At 46.8% G+C, this 16,888-nt stretch overlaps 1 protein-coding gene across 1 annotated transcript; it reads right to left on the bottom strand.

Annotated features, from left to right (window-relative positions):
• Positions 1-434: 434 nt before the first annotated feature.
• Positions 435-15,680, bottom strand: ism1 (isthmin 1). The gene is made up of 6 exons (XM_049008948.1): positions 14,443-15,680; positions 6,957-7,160; positions 5,034-5,280; positions 2,967-3,110; positions 2,396-2,485; positions 435-2,043 (listed from the first exon to the last, which is right to left on the bottom strand). The coding sequence occupies exons 1-6, from the start codon at positions 14,578-14,580 to the stop codon at positions 1,526-1,528; spliced, it is 1,341 nt and encodes a 446-aa protein (XP_048864905.1). The 5' UTR covers positions 14,581-15,680; the 3' UTR covers positions 435-1,525.
• Positions 15,681-16,888: the final 1,208 nt, after the last annotated feature.

Genomic DNA, 16,888 nt, shown 5'->3' with positions numbered 1-16,888 from the left:
AATGCTTCAAGACCAGAAGCAGACCGTAGTCTGTTATGCGGAGAAGGGAAAGCGCTGGAATCTGCACGTACAAATGCTGGGAGATGGAGGATTTGAGCCACATTTGGGAGGAAGATTAAAACGGAAATAGGAAAAGGAGACAGAGTAATTATTTCAACGTCTCCGCAAGGCAGGAACTAATGGGAACCCAGTGAGGTGGGTTCAGCTGTTGGAAAAAGTTTAATTGCTGCCAATGCTTTTTGTCAGAAATAATGCTTTCTGACAGTGCAATAAAACACAAGGAAAGGAGCCTAATAGCAGGTGAATTTTACCCAAAAAAAAAGTGGAAAGTGGCATAAATTTGAAAGTAAAAAATTCCAATAAAAAACTATAAATGAGAGAAAGTGTGGCCTTGGTCGTGGGCCACAAATACTTGTTAAATAATTAAAATGAACTTTTATGAGAACTTATAGTTGTTTTTATTAAAACTTTCATCTCAGACGTCTTTCAGTATACATCACCTACTACAAACATTAACCACATAATTATACCCAATGTACGGGACATAGCTACAACTTAATAAATACTTTACAAAAATAATGAAGGTTTTTTTTGTACATCCAGAAAAGAAGGGAAATGTGAGGGGTAATAATGAAAATACAACTGTAGATGATTTGTAAAAGCTTGGTGCATGCTAAATAGACAAACTTTACAATGGGAACCTTAATATTATACCCAAAGCAATACTGGGAAGGGCCAGGCCCTCCGCATACATGAAGGGCCTCTGCCCATGGTTTCTACATCCCTGTAAATAATCCCCTTTCACAGACGGTCATTACTAACCATCCCTTTTGAGAAGAACAAAACGAATGGCTTGTGCTTTATGACAGAGTAGGTGTTGGCTCACTTTCCCTTGAAACGCGTCTCGCTTCCGTCGGTGTCGGCTGACGCCAAGACTGCCGCGCAGTCCTTGGTTTCTGTTCAGTAGCTGCGTTGTCCGTCTTCCTTTCTAGGCCCTTCTCAGCATGCCAAGCAAGAAAGCTGCTTTTCTAAGAAGTCCACCTGAAGAATTTTTAATATCCTTCACTTTGGTGCAACAGAAATGTTTTGCATCTATCCGCTAACGACTCCCATCGAATCCCCCTTGACTGAAATATCGGACATGACATTTACAAAAATTTTTTTAAAAATACTTGGATTACAGCTTTAAATAGCTTCGAATGCTATACGATTTTACATGAAGGACCCAATTGCTATCCGTCTTGCCGTTGCCATGACGAACAGAATGGGCCCCTTGCTCTCGAGAAGAATTTAAATGAGACGGGAGAAGATAAAGGGGTCCGTTGGGCCTGTGTCACAGTGCCCTGCTCCTGGCCACGCCGGCTAAGCGTGTGGGGCCCACCCAACTCAATGGAAGTTCTTGCAATGGCCGGGAAAAAGTGGCTGCACCCTCTGCAAGCTCTGAAGATTTCTTTTCTTTTCTTTGAGTCTTTCAACCTCTGTCATGCCCACCCGCCGACCCTTTTGTGCTGCTTTCCAGTTGGATTCAGAACTCCCTGGCCTCCTCGAACTGCCTGTAGTAGTCTTCATCCAGCGGGTTGTCGTCACATCGTTGGCCATTGTTGGGTGGTCGGGCCTGGTTATAGCGACTCCAGTCGCCCTTGCAGATGATCCAGGGCAGAATGTCGACCTTGTAGTGCAGGTCGGCGGAGAACTCTGTGCTGATGAGGTTGGGTGTGCCGGCACCCTTACCGCGTGTGATGAGCCTCATTGTGTCGTCATAGCAGCAGTGCTGTGCAGCCAGCGTGGTGGACTCCAGCGTGAGCGAGGACCGAATGCAGTAGCGTGCCGTCGGCTTGTAGATCTCCAGCTTCTCCTTGGGACTGCTGGCATCCTTCCAGCGGAAGTCCTTCCTGGTGGTAGCGTCATGGATGCTGGCTGTGCCATAGGCGACCTCGGTGGGGTAGGAGCACGGGCAACTGGGCAGGTCGTTGGCCACCTTCAGCATGTACTTCTTCAGGAATTCACTCTTGCAGTTCATCCATCTCTCGCAGCTGTCCGTGTCTGGAAGGCATTGGGTCGCAGTTAAAGACGGGGCCCTCTCAGGCTGTAGTGTAAATGCAACAATAAGGGGTGCTTTATCTGAGGGGTGAAGGGTTGTCCCCCCCTCCACCCTCCCATGGTGGACTGTGATTGGGAACAGAAGGCTGGAAGACTACTGGCAACCCCCCACCCCCCCCCCCATACCGCGCCCTGCGGCCTTTCATCCACACGCTGGAATGCTAAGAGGGCCCATGGAATTACTCCGTGTTCTGAGCTAGTGCGCAATGCTTTCCAAGTCAGCTGTCCGCATGAAAGATGAGACCAGATGATAGGAAGTACCGGAGGGGCCAAAAGCCAAGTGGGGGTGCCTTACCGACACCGAAGAGCTCCGTGGCGTTGAACTCGTCGGTCCCGGCCAGCAGACTAACTTCTGTGGCGGCTGTCTTGAAGGCGTCCTCGATCCCTGCGACAGCAAAGACAGTGACGTTCATTCACCTCACCTATGCCTCATTTGCGTTACTCTAGTCCTTTCCGTAACCTGATGGCCTTTTTTGCATTTTTGCGAATTCTGATGTCAAATCTCCAGTCCTGTTTTTACCCAATTTTGTTAAATTCCATCTTCTCCACAAACTCAAAATGGTAATAATACTATGGGGAGAAGGGACTGCCATTGCAGGAATAATTACAGTTGAGCACAATAATAAGTTGGACCTGAATTGTTCCAGTAAAATTTGTATTAATAAAAATGTAGAAAGTCACTTTCGATAAAAGCATCCAAATAAGCAATAAAATAAATATGTTAGCCCGTATCTCAGTGACAGGCAGGTGGATCTGGGTAATGAGGCCCCAGCGGTGAGTGAGGTTTCCTTAGTGGTAAGTGGGGTTTCCTTAGCGGTAAGTGGGGTTTCCTTAGTGGTGAGTGGGGTTTCCCTCCCATAACCAACCTGGGCAGCTTGGCGCATCACAGGTGCGGGACTCCGTAGCCGTGCAGGCGTAACCACACGACCTGGTGCGCTTCTGGTTCCCATTCCCACAGGTGACGCTGCACAGCGACCAGGAGCTCCAGTCTCCCTCCCCATCCATGTAATCTGTGCCGGAGAGAGCCGGGGGAAGGGGGAGGGGGTGGATGAGCAGAGAGTCTACAGGATGCCAACAATTCCGTGGCCGTGCTGATTGCCTCCACATGTTGCTGGTACCTGGAGCCCAGGCCAGCTGCCAACTAGCGAAGTCATTAGCGTGCCTCTCTAAATGGCTTTCACACATGTGAGACAGTGCGGGGGTCTGGTCTGGACGACTCCTCTGGCTCTGACCCTGGAGCCGGCGTGAACACACACATATATACACACACACACACACACACCACACACACAGAGTCTGCCCACGCTGCTGTCGAGTTTCTCTTGGGAAAGGGGTGACAATTTGCCTGCGCTTGCTCCCGGCCGGAGAGCCATAACGCAGCCAAGACCGAGTCCCATACCCTAACGTGGTCCCCCCACCCTCACCCTCACCCAGGTCCAGGGCAGCTGCAAGTATTTAGCCGTAAACCTGCGGTGGGAGAGGGCCAGCTGTTACAGCCGGCTCCAATCCTGCTAAACCAGTGAACATTTCCTCGTAAAGGAGCCACTGGGTGCTTGCGCAAGACACAACGCGGGGAACGAACGGAGCGCGCCGCAAACGACCGAGGGATCGGGATACGCCCACCAGCGCCGGTACGCTGGGTCAGCCCAAAGGGTAACAATAGTGGGGACCCGGAGTAAGATGAGTTTATGGAAGTGATAATAGACAGTGGAAGGTAGTTATTTCAAGTGCTGCATGAGCTGCCCGGATGGGCTGTGTTTGCGTCCCCATTGTTGGTGTCGCTTTGCTTATAATCTTTAATTCTACACCTTGAAAAATACAGGAAAGCTTGGGCATGTGGCGGGGTTACTGACAGCATGCTACTTCAGAAGGCTATTTACTCGAGAATGTATTTTAACATTCCCGTCAGTGATCACGCAATTACACGTTAATCATGGCTGTGTGTATATGTAAGTCGCTTAACGCCGGCTGCAGTGTGTCAGTAGCGTTGGAGGTCACGGGCCAAGTCTTGCCCCACATCTGCCCCAGATAGTCATCATTACCCAGGGGCTGAGGGCCAGATACCCAGCACTGATTCGCCAGCTAATGACAAATTACTGCCTGAGCACTGAGAGTAAATCCAGGAAATGAGCAGAAGAGGAAACGAGGACCCCCGTATGAGGCTCCCTGTAACTGCACTGCGCTGGCTCAGGCTCAAGAGCCTTGATAACCCCAGGCTGTGTTCAGTTATGGACCCGCATCGACCGTGTCCAGGCACCCTGCTAACCGCAGTCAGAATGAGTAATGCATAATCAGGCCTTGATAAGGCCTCATTGCTGAGCCTGAAGTTGGCTTTAATCACCGCCGCATTGTGCCTCGATAAGTGTGGGCTTGGTGGGCCACGGTCCGGGGCCCTCGAGATGGGATCACATCCCATACGCAGGGCCGCTAAACATGGGACGGGACACTTCCCACATCAGCCGTCTTGTTGGCACGTCAGGGCATCAAAAGGATGCGTACTACACAAAGCTGGCATTCATTTACAAAACCCACATTTATATAGTCATGTAGCCCAGTTCTCCCAACGCGCCAGGGTGGGATGGACAGGTGCCAGGCATCCCACTGCTAAGCTGTGTGACGGAGCATAAGCGCTGAGGTAAAGAGAAACACCTGCATAGCAACCACAGCTACATAAAGCTTAGAAACGGTACAGCTCATTTCAGAATGCTGGCATGCTGTCTTAGTTTTTGCCCCATTTTTATGAGCATATTGTCTAGTTTTTGCACCATCTGTACTATTTTGCACTGTCCTGCACTGTTTTTGCAATAGTCCTTAGACTGTCGTAATCGGGCGCGCTTTAACAGGCAGGCTTTCCAATGCACCTGTTGCATATGACCAGCACAGATGCTGAATCTTCTGCTGCATGTTTGCTGGTGCTGAAATAGACCGCTCACCGTACTCCGCATGCGCCTTGCCTGCCCCGCCGCGGCGCTCCCAGTCCCTCAGCGGCTTCAGGAAGTTGCTGTCATCAGTATCGCCGTTGTATGGGTAGTCTTGCTCTTCGGGTCTGTGGGCGGGGGCTGAGGCTGACTGCTGCCACCAGTTCCTCCAGTTGGGTGTGGCCCAGCCCGCTCTGCTCTCCTTGCGAAGATCCTTCTCCGGCTCTGGGACCTCCAGCCCATCCACCACCTCGATCGTCACCTGGGGACAAGCGGTGGGCCATCAAATGAATCTCCCAGCCGGCAATCAAAATCCCTGCATTCTACTGAAGCTCTTTAAATCTCCATGAAATGTCAATTAGGTCATTGCAGGAGGTCAGAAGACTGTGATTTATGCTGTCAAGATCCAGCATGACATCATGAACAACCAAGCTGTGCATGATATTCAGGGTTGGGTCAGACCAGGCCAAGACACAGAAGCGTATCTCTGAGATTACTGCTCTGCTTCGGAGATTGGCCCAGTCACTAGCCGCTTCCTTCACGTTAACCCTGAGCTTCTCAAACTCCACTGCTCCCAGCCCCACATCAAAGATACCCTCTCCTCTGGCAAATCTATAGCTATAAGCCTCAACTTGACACACTGATATTTATCATCTTTTCTCACGTCTCAGATACAATTCCGTTGTAATCCCGTCAGAAACGGAGCCGTGATTCATAGATGGAAGGGAATCTCAACGGGGAAGGAGCTGGCAAACTGTAAAAATGGCAAGGCCGCGATTCCAGCGTGACGGGTGTCCTTATTACCCGTCCCATAATGCACTGCCACAGGTCACGTCACAAAGACCTTCCATCCAGGAATTGCAGCTGAAAGACGGCTGGCTTCTTAGCTGCCTTTCAGCGGCCTCCACTGGGAATTGTTAGGAGACCACAAATGACATTGGCAGTGTGTAGATGCTGTCAAGACTGGTTAGCTTTGAATTTGTATTAAACCGCAATGTACTCGGCAGTTTACATATATATTTATCATATATGAATCAAAAAGGCCAGACCACCGTACTTTAATGCTTTTCAAAGTACCAGCCAAGACTTCCTAGCATATAATTCTTCTAATTTACTTTATCTCTCTAATAATCTGAGCTGAATGTTTTTGCTTTTACATCCCTTCAGTCCGACCCGTTCCCAAGCTTGTTTTGGATCCAAAGCTAAACTTGCACAGGTCAGTAACTGGATGGGAGGCGGCATCAGACCGCAGTGTTTACGTTGCATTTCCTATCCTTGCTTTGTGCATCAAACGCACTTATTATCCGAAAACCCCCATGGTTCATTTATTCATGGGAGGCGGTGGGAGGGGTGGGGGGGGGCTGGTCCCTTTCATTCGAGTGCTTCCTGTCTATGTGTGTGTGTTTTTATGTGTGTCTCTAAAAGCCGGCCCGCTGAAAAGGGTTAGCGGTGCGCTAACAGGTCGTTGTGCCTCTTCCTGTTTGAGGAGCATCTGGTCTGTGTGCTTGGCTAGCCACATCTTTCATTCACACACACACACACACACACACACACACAGATTTTTAATTATATCTTTGTGGGGACTCTCCATTCATTTTCACAAGGAAAACTCTAATCCCACTTGAAACATGATCCCTACAACACATATTACAAATATCATACATTGGACGATTAAATAAACTGGAGCAGCAATTAAATTAAGTTCTGCAATGTCCACAAATTGGAAGGGTTTCCATAATTTTGCCCACTAGCGTAGGCAGCAGTACAGCACAGACAAGTACAAATAAATATAGAAACATGGATAGATATAGACATGTATAGAAATACATAATATGCAATGAAGTATGGTGTGGTACCATACAATGCCTATCTATTAATAATATTCTTCCACTGCTAATAGTATGAGCCCTTCTGCATCCATTTCGGGGTCTGGCCCACCTGAATGTTGGGGTTCTGTCCATTGATGTCTGTGTTGGACAGGTCAGGGAAATTGTGGAGGTCAAAGAGGAAGGCTCCAGGTCCATCCCTCTGCAAGGTGCTGCCTGAGCCATGGTGCTGGGCTTGGTGGCGAGCGGATGGAGCAGAGCGGCGCCCTCCATGGGCCAGCCAGGTCAAGGAGCTGCTCTCATCATGGTTTCTGCTCTGGAAGAACAGACCAAATCCGGTCAAACACTTTACAGGTCATGCAGTGACCGTAAAATCCCGTGATGGGGATCTGTCTTGTTCTCAGCAGTCGTCAGGAGAAATTAAGTTCCTCTGGGGTGGGGAGGCAGCAGAAAAACCTCGAATCTTGCCCACACTATCTATTACTTTCAGCCTGTCAGAAATCAGTGTCCTAAAAAAAATAACGAATTGTACTGCAATATTTGGCCTCCTTAAAACCTTCAACATCATTGGTGGAGATGAATCCTGATGACCATTCTCCACAGGCCACAAAGCAAGGACTCAGAAGGTGGAGTCCCAAACCCTGATGAGCTGGGCAAGCCGGGCATGTGTGACGTGGCCTGGTGTGGGCTATCAGTGCTTCTTTGTCACCACGCTGCCCCACCTGTTGACTTGAGTGCCTCCAAAAGTCTGAGATAAGGAGCATGACGCCTGTTTAATTATATCATAAAAGGCTTTCCACGCGGGTCATTTACACCTTAAAGACGGACCATGACGAGCAGCTGTGCTCCATTAAAGACTTTCCGTCTGATATCCTGTTTGTCGGAGAGGCTGAAGATGTTTAATGACAATTGGCGGAGTGTTGACGTGACGTCCTCAGCTGACAGTGATATACGGTGCAGTCTGCGTTGGAGGCCACAGAGACATCCCCCCCAGGGCCCTCTAAGTCATGTGTTCCCCATCACACGCATGCACAGAAGGAGCAATTACTTCCAACTGTACAGACAGCTTAAAGCACCCAGTAATCTTCTATACTTGTATGGTAGACAATGAGATCAAAGGGGAGTCATCAATCTTGTTATTTTTCCTCTGTCTGTCTGGTGTGTTTTTCTGACTGCAGCGAGGGCCGGGAGTGTGGCAGCCCAATATGTCAACTGTGTGGTGGCCCCACCCACGCAGTAAAGTGGTCTGGCCTAGGGAAGGCGCTATTCTGCAGTGAGATTGTATGTTTGTATCCGGTTGCATATGCATGTGTGCGAGTCATCACAGATCTGTGTGACCTGCATGCACACACAGGACATATGGGCCATACATGGGGAAACCTGTTGCCCATGTGTGCTAGAATTATGACGCATATCCGGCTTTGCTCAGTGCCGTTACAGCGGGGTGTTATTTTGATTTACATCTGCTATCAAAATCCCATCCCCTATTTTACACATAAACCGTATGGCAAAGACAGCGATCTCGCTACATCTATAAACAACCAGGCTGCGTGTTTGTATGTATTTATATATACACATAATACAAAAATACATTCCTTTGAAAGGTTCGTCTAACCAGCTGGAGACCAGACGAGGCTCCCTCTTAAGATAGCCAATTAGACAGAGCACATCAAAGCTCATAAACAAAGTCATAAAATGTTAAAGGGTGTGGGGGGGGGGGACCGATTTAGCTATGAAAGAAATTGAAAGATTAGATGATGCAATCCTCTTGGCCCCGAGACCTGTGACCACAGAGAGAGCCTATTGAATCGCTGCGGATGGAGAGACAGGAAGTGGTGAACCAAGGCATGGAATGTCCCCTAACATCCTTCCCATCTTTCACCAGATAGCGTTCATACTCCGATAACCCCTCTATAATCAAAGTACATGCTTGCTGAGCCCCTCCACCCCACTCCAGAAGCCTTTGGGCCCTGTAATTAAATCCCGGCAAAGCACACCCCCTCCACGCTCGCACATAAAGCTACCAAGGAGGAGGAAAGTAAGATCATCCGCAACCGAAATGTTTTCAATGTAAACAAAACTAAAACTGACATTTCTTGTTTGTATATTTATTTATAAGGAAAGTTTGTGTTGATGTTTAAAAAAAGGGAAAGTGGAATGATGTGGCTTTTGTGCGGACGGGCCAGTGCGGCTTGGGAGATAGGGTTTCCTATCCGCGCTAACCAATACCGCAAGCGCACAGTGCTTCACCACAATGGGATTACCGAGCCTCAGAGGCGCAGCCCTGCTCTGTGAACAAGGCCCGGTCACTCGCCAGCATGGTGTCACGGCCAGGCTGCTGTGATACCCCCTTGGGTGTCTCTGGATGCGTTTCCCTGTTTTTTTCCCCCACATTGACCGAGGGGGAGCTATCACGATACAGGTCCTTTATCCTGCCCCCCTGGCTTTAAATTACCTTTGGGTTCAAGGACACACCCGTGCCCTTTCTGGAGATTGTCTGATCTTTTCATGCTCAGTTTGAGCTCATCTTCTCCGCACGCCTACCCCTTCCTAAATTCCGTGAAAAGCCACCCTCTCTGGTCAGATCTGAGAACCGTAAACTGTGCTTAAACAAACCTATAAAAGTGAACCTTTTTGACTGGATGCCATTTCTATGGAAGTCAGCAGGTCCTTGAAAGCCTAGACTTCAGGAGTACATCTACGTTGCCTTGGTTGATACTCTTCAGCCAGGTTTCCTCACTCCTGTGTTCCGTGGCCCCTGGGTCCCTCCTGAGACAATTTCTCTAGAACCTTGAATTTATTGCTGCAGCAATATGACCCAGTGGTATAGGTCTTCAAAGCAAGCCGATCGGGTAATATGGAGCCCTGGTGAAAGTCTCTACCCAAGTCGACCGTAAAAAAAATCGGACTTTTAAGACTTTAATGTACTGCTGAGTTTTAACCATATGGCGACTACTGTATCACACATTGACGCAGGTAAACATGGGACATTTGACACTGGTTACAACTTTCGGTAACAAAAATCCTAAAATTTTTTATATTTTACTGGCAGTTTTAAAAAAAAAACTGGGGGGGGGGGGGAGGTGGCACAGCAGGGGGTGCAAAGCAATTTCACTTAACTCTTTTGTTATTGCACTTTTCTTTCCCATGTAAATGCATCGTCTTTGGGCAAAAGACCCACCCCAGGGAATCCCGTCCATTATGCAAATAAGTACAGCAGGCGGGCACAATTAATCCTCCAATGAAACGTCAGCTTTCATAGCATCAAATGTAGTGCTGACAGGAAAAGGCTAATAATTGGATTACTTTCCATCTTCCGCTTCCTCATTTGCTCTTCAGCAGCTATGACATTTACAAAGAGACAAAAGTCAAGCTTAGAATTACGTTTAAATGCCTGTATAAATTCGATCTAATGCGTCTGACTCCCAGTTAGAATAGGCAGCTGCGTCGGGGGGTTGGGGACAGTTGTTAAATGATTAAAGCCATTTTTACAGTTGGCCGTCACCTGATTATGCCCCTGAGATCCCCCCCCCCCTCGCTGCCTTTAAATAGGAAGATCAAAGGAGATGCGACTGTCTTCTGTTCATCATGTGCCACTGGGCATCCCAGGAAGTTAGTTCTAAAAACATGAATGGGAGCCCCCCCTCCACCCACCCCCCCCACCCCCGACTCCATTCCACCCCCTTCACTCGCTCACTTCCCTTTTTACAGGGGTTGATTAAAGGAGCATGACTTTCAGTTGGGGGGGGCTCAGGAAATAAATGCTGATGATATTGTGCCTCGCGCTTTTGAATCTGACATTTTGGTGGAATGGCAGTCCTCTGCTTTCATCTCCCTCGCACCCCCCCAAACTTAATTTGTTACCAAAAAACAAAAACCAACGTTACGGTTCTCTGCATTTCTCAGCCACAGCTCTGGTTTCTATCAGACTCCACGCCAACATCAAGGAAAATCAGCTGCTGACCAACAGCTGGAGGCTCCTAGTCTGCTTGCTTTAAAAACCCTTTTGTTGCTCCGTCATAATTTACTCATTGACCTTGTTTTAGAAACACTGGGATAGGGATAAATAGGGATAAAAAAAACGCCATAAATGCAAAGTTGAGTTTGCATTAAATATCTCCTGTGCTTTATGTGTGTAACTCAGTCATTGTGTGATATCGTGCGATTGTGTGATACTGTCCCCGGCTCCTATAAAACAGCACGTCTCCTTGTTGCCACCGGAGACCTGCTGGCACATTGACACAGGAATGTTCCGCGGGTCACAGCAGGTTGTCCTCCTTGGGTTGCCGGCCTCACCAGAGTTGGTGCGGCTTTGACACTCATGTGAGCTACTCTTCACACACCAGCCCTCTGGCACAGAACAGAAACAGGGACCTGAAGAAGATCTACCGGCCTCTGGGTGTTTACTGGGATCTCAATCTGAGAAGGTGAAAGTGACCATCTCTTGCTCCATACTAAATCAGAGCTATTCCGCAGAATGCAGTCTTTAGGGTTACTCATTGAGATCCTGGTTCAACTCCTATCTGGCCTGTTTATTGGCTGTTTATTGGCACCTTGCAGTGTACACCCATCATTCTCCGTCTAGAGAAATGTCTCAACGCTCATGCTCAGAATCTGTACACTGAGCAGCAAACCACGGCCGTACTTACAAGTGCCACATGAGAAGTAAAGAGCTAAAAATGTGTGTTCATCATTTAGTTAATCCCCCTCCAAAAAAACTGTGCATAACTCGAATGTTAATCAACGCCACATGGGGCAGGATCGGAAGATCGCTCCACTGCGAAATATCACAGAATATTTACACTCGCGATCCGACCCATATATTAGCACCTCATAGAAGACAAATGCTTCCACTCAAAACCCAAAACGTGGAATGAAAAAAAAATGATCCGGGAGGCAGCAGCCAAGCAAAAAAGATGAGTTAAGCTTAGCAAAATGAAGCAGTAAATAGTCCCTGTAATTGGCATTTACAGATGTATCATCTGGGTCTGAAAAGAGACAGAACTGTCTGAATGACACAAACAGGAAGTGATTCTGCACCCGTTCATTGTCTGTTTGGCACGCAACATTCGGCGTTATATGAAAACAACCCAGTATTGCACATAAACTGTCATCTATCACTGCGTGGCTCACCACCAGCTGCCAATGACACTTCAAAGACTGGCTAAAAATACTCGAAAAGGTGGTCAGAAGGGTTTTTTAACAAGTTGGCGAGACCCTGTCGATTCCCAAGGCCCCAGTCTCTCGGCTCTGGATAAGGAGGCTCCCAGAGTTGTCACGCTGCTGTTGTGGGCACAACGGCGTGTCTGTTTTTAGCGTGGCTGTCTGTCTGAGGCCACCACCGCCAGCTCCACGTCCTCTCTCTCTGGCCTCCAGTGTGCGCCGGGACCGACTGTGGCTCCGGAGGCCTGTAATTTCAGAACTAGACGCTGGAGGATATCAGTTTTTAGGGTAGCTGTTACCGGCCCTTTGCTTCCGCATGTAGCCGGGCGGGTCCCAGGCAGAGCAGGGAGGCATCATGGCTGTGCCCAAATGATGGGGTCCGTCCAAGCCCACGTCTCTCCACGGTACCGGGATAAACTGATTTATCACTCCACGCGTGAAGCAAAACCGGCCCAGCATTCCGGCTTGGCAGATGTAGGCCGAAATGAATCTATTTTATATTTTCCCCAGTTGTAAAATGAAACGAATCTGACTTATTATGAAAAGGATGCCTCAGTGCCGTACCTGAGAGAATTACGCCCATCACTTCCTGTTCCTATCCATGTGGGAACAGAGCAGATCACTGTGGGCACTGTGAAAGACTGAAATCTTTTCAAATTTCAGAAAGAACTGGGTTGGAAGTGGAGTGGTGACAGATGTGTGTATGTGGGGTGGAGGGGAAATTTGGGGACATATTTTGGGGGGGAGGGAACATTTTTCATGAGGAAACTTTCAGTAAGTCAGGAAGCATATCTGCTTGTTTACTGATGCTACTATTTGGTTTGGTGTATTTGATGGTCAATGTGCATGTTTGGCAGATAAGTGGAAAATTCTTACTGCCGCTGCATGGATTTTGGACCTGTGGTGTCCTGAACACTCTCCCCCAACCCCCCTGCCTTGCTACAAACGCTCAACACAACATCAGTCTATACCCCAGGGCCAGAGGTAACAGAATCCTGAACAGATAAGAGTGACTTGGTGATGAGAGGATCAAGAAGTGGAACAACGGCTCTGCTGATCTCTGCAGATTCATATTCAAACCACATTAATACAAATGACATTTATTGACAACTATTCTCTTGCATGCTCTACCATTCAGCTCCCTTAAAAAAATAAACAGTTCACACTAAATAATTTAATTGAATGACTGATGAAGTAATTTACTAATTTACTATGCGGGATTAGAGCAACAGTTCAGTTGTTGTTGAATTTAGTTTTAACAAAACACCACCCTAATTTTAAGTAGAGCCAGTGCCACCCAACAGGTGCCCAAGCATTATCCTGAAGAGTCTTTGACATATGGTCATTTGAGTTTTCAGGATAATTTCATTTATTATCATTGCCTAATCACACGTTACGCCTTTCCCCATTTGATCTAGGTAACAGCAGCGCTAGTTTCACTAAGTTTATATAGTATTAGAAACAGTAATAATAGCGCCCCTTGTGGCAGCCTTGAGATCGGCGCTATCGAAGTGTGCACGCACCTATCGCTTATTGATATACTTGGATGGCTCCATATTAATCATCTTTACTGGAAGGATTTTAATTCCTGCGCCCCAGGGATACAAAATTCCGTGCGCACACGCTCGTGCTCCTACGTAGCGTACAGTACCTTTTTTTATCGAGCTCTTCAGGCAACGTCTCCTGCATATGTTTCCCCTTCATATAGACCGCAATTGAATTTGAGACATTTCCTCCACATCAAGCATACCCTTAAACTGCCGCTTTGGTACACTGCGGCGTCCCATTTGTTTAATAGCGCATTCTTCGCTAACCTAATGTACTTGGCAGGGTAACGTAATTTTTTGGTTTACCTCGACCTTTTGTTAATAGCCTAACTCGAAAGATCATGAACATCTGCAGAATATTTCACTGCAAATCAGCAGGCTGTTTTATAGTGACAACATCTTAAACGGTGTTTATCAATAACGGTAATAGGTGGATTAGAAATATGAAAAATAACATATAGGCCTAGCCTACTAAAACCATTCTTGTGACTTCCTTTGGAACGCTTTTCATTGCCAGCGACTTATTCCGGATCATTTTTTACTTCAGATTACATTTTAGTTGGAATTCTTCATCTCGTCCTTCTTTGTAGTAAATAAAAATGCAAACATAATTCAGTCATGTGCAAACACCAGACGCATTCCAACAGAAACGTGTCCGGAAACATAATAATAATAATAATAATAATAATAATAATAATAATAATAATACTTTTCTTTATGATTCCCACGTACATATTTTTACCAGCAGACATAATACACATTGATGACCAAGTGAAAAGCATCCAAAGAATGGAACAAATACTGTAGCAAGTGTTGCAGCACTGTTTAAGTTACTTGACAGACACGTTGTAGAAAGACTGGGGAGAGTAGCTTAAACCAAAAACCCACCTCCACAGGGAGCGCATTCTGGTCGTTGCTTGAAGTCGCGTTTCCTTGTTGCAATGGGCTGCTCCGTAACACCGTAATATGTAAAGTTAAAAGCAGCAGTCCCAACAGCAGCAATAACTCGGCCGCCAAGCGAACCATCCTTTTCAGACGACCGGTTTTTGGACCCTGCGGTGTGGCAGGGGATGCACCGCCGCCTCCTCCCGCTGCAGAGCCTCCGTTCTCCGGATCCGCCGCGGACGAGGGGCCGCAACACCACTGCGGAGCCACCTCGGGATTCAGAATTACAAATTAAGGGGAAAAATGGGGAATAAAGTGACAAAAATCTTCTTTTTGCACTTTGAAACTCCGAACCCCCTGATCTCTGATTTTGATTGAATGGAAATTGGCGTAATTCAATTAAACATTTGCTTAAGTATTCAATATAATATAGGCTTTTTTATTCCACCTATTAGCCTAGTTCATAATATCTAGTTGTGTTAAAAGTTCCAGCATAGTTATTGAATCCTTTGATATTCCGGCATCTGAAAATGTTTGAATAAACTGACTGAAAACGTATAGCCTTAACTCAATTGATTAATGTTGATCGTAAACATGAGATTAGTCCGAGGCTCTTGGGAGCCGTTTGGTTTTACATTTAAGCCTGCAGAGCAGCGACGACGTTAAAATTATATGTGCAATGCACGATGTAATAAGGGGGTTTCAGCGCGCAGTTAATTTTGTAGGTGCCGCTGTTCATGCGAGTTCAGGTGAAGATTCGCATCAGCTCAGACACTCAGATCCCCGGGTCCCCTCTTGTCCACTTTATGTCCTGTGCACATCCTCCTTTGCCTGTCAAAATGCCTTTTCACCAGAATCGTGCCTTAACCGTATGCTTTTCATTTCTGTTGAATTTCAGTCCTTAATGCGGGACTCATTATAATGCTTGCTTTTCCCCTCTGCGTATAGATATTTACAAAGTAAGTAAATACACCTCCAACATTTGAAATCTTCTATGTATCCTGTTAGGCAACTTTATAAAATGATTGCGAATCGTTAATTCCGTCCAGTTCTTACAAAAGTGATGGTCTCATGACGTCCATATCGATGGTTCCGAGTAAGATGATTAGGCGTGAAATCCATCCATCCTGGCACTAAGTTGCCTTTGCGCCCAACTTTACCTTGCAGTTGCTGGGAGTCCGTGGCCGCGTGTAAGTCAGAGTCTCCTCTCACTCGCACGTTGTTTGTATATGACTCCGTCCTGAAATGTTTTTATACTCCTCTCTGCTGGTTTGCTGTCAGATCCCCCTCCCTCCTATCTTTAACCCTTCACCGACCTTCAAACAGCCTCTCCAGCCCAGCCAGTAACCCGATTCGGATTAGCGGAGCGCATTGAAATACTTTTCAATTAAAATGCATTATAACACATAGCAAACACACCACAGTGCAAATAAAACATAATAATGATGATCGTGATTAGTTTTTTGCACTTGGGTGATATCGGCCTACTGGTTTCACTAATATTTATTGGCTTGAGGATATATTAGGTTGGTTATACAAATTAAACAAAATCCAAGTTGACGGGATGAGCTAATTTTGGAGGGTTGTTGACTTGGAAGCAATACCACTGTTTATTTTACTTTTTTTGTGTAGACTTCTTCATAAAATCTATGGAAGAAGTAATGAGTAACACCAACAGCTTGACGGGGTCCGTGAGGCTGGTTTAAGCTTTCACCCCGGGGCTGACGTGCCTCACCGCGCCGCCAGGAGCCGAGCGACAGGGTCGTTGCTGCTTTGCATGTGTAGATGTTCGCTGTTACGCTACAGACGCGGTTTTTCTCGGTACTCCGCCTAAGCAAATGGCTCGCCAAGCCCTATCACCTTTTATGAAAGGTAATGTTTATTGTGAGCTTCAAAGGGCCACATCCCAGCCTCGTGTTATATACACTATTGGGATTGACCTCCATTGAAACCACTTCACAGCTCACACTTTAAAACAAATGGCCGTTTCTATTCGCCTGACAGATTCTCACCTCCGCAAGTACTGCCGAGCGCTTAAGCTTAATGGCGTTTTAAATTGTAGTGTTGCTGAATTTCTCAGATGACATTCAGCAATAGTTAACCAAAACAAAAAAAAAACGCCCTTGATCCTCAGTATTTCCGAGAATTTCCTTACGTTAGCTCAGTTAGAAGCCAGGTGGAGATACGACACTTTTACAGATAATCTAAATGGATTGATGCATTAATAATTGTATTCTGTAGCACATAAACCGGCAGAGGAGTGTCGCTTCTGATCAGTGGCTTGGGCATTTGGACGAAGGGTAAGCTGCACCCTTGCGGTTGGGCGGCTGGGACTGGAAACCAGTGTACGCAAGGTATCTTACGGATTCCCCAGCGACCTTTCTTGGGATGGATAATGCTTATAACCCAGGAATTCTTTATTATTATTATTATTATTATTATTATTATT

The sequence above is a fragment of the Brienomyrus brachyistius genome, chromosome 3, assembly GCF_023856365.1.
Source record: "Brienomyrus brachyistius isolate T26 chromosome 3, BBRACH_0.4, whole genome shotgun sequence".
In the NCBI taxonomy this organism is placed as follows: Eukaryota; Metazoa; Chordata; class Actinopteri; order Osteoglossiformes; family Mormyridae; genus Brienomyrus; species Brienomyrus brachyistius.
The sequence above is the reverse complement of the archived record's forward strand: the minus strand, read 5'-3'. Positions and strand labels throughout refer to the sequence as shown.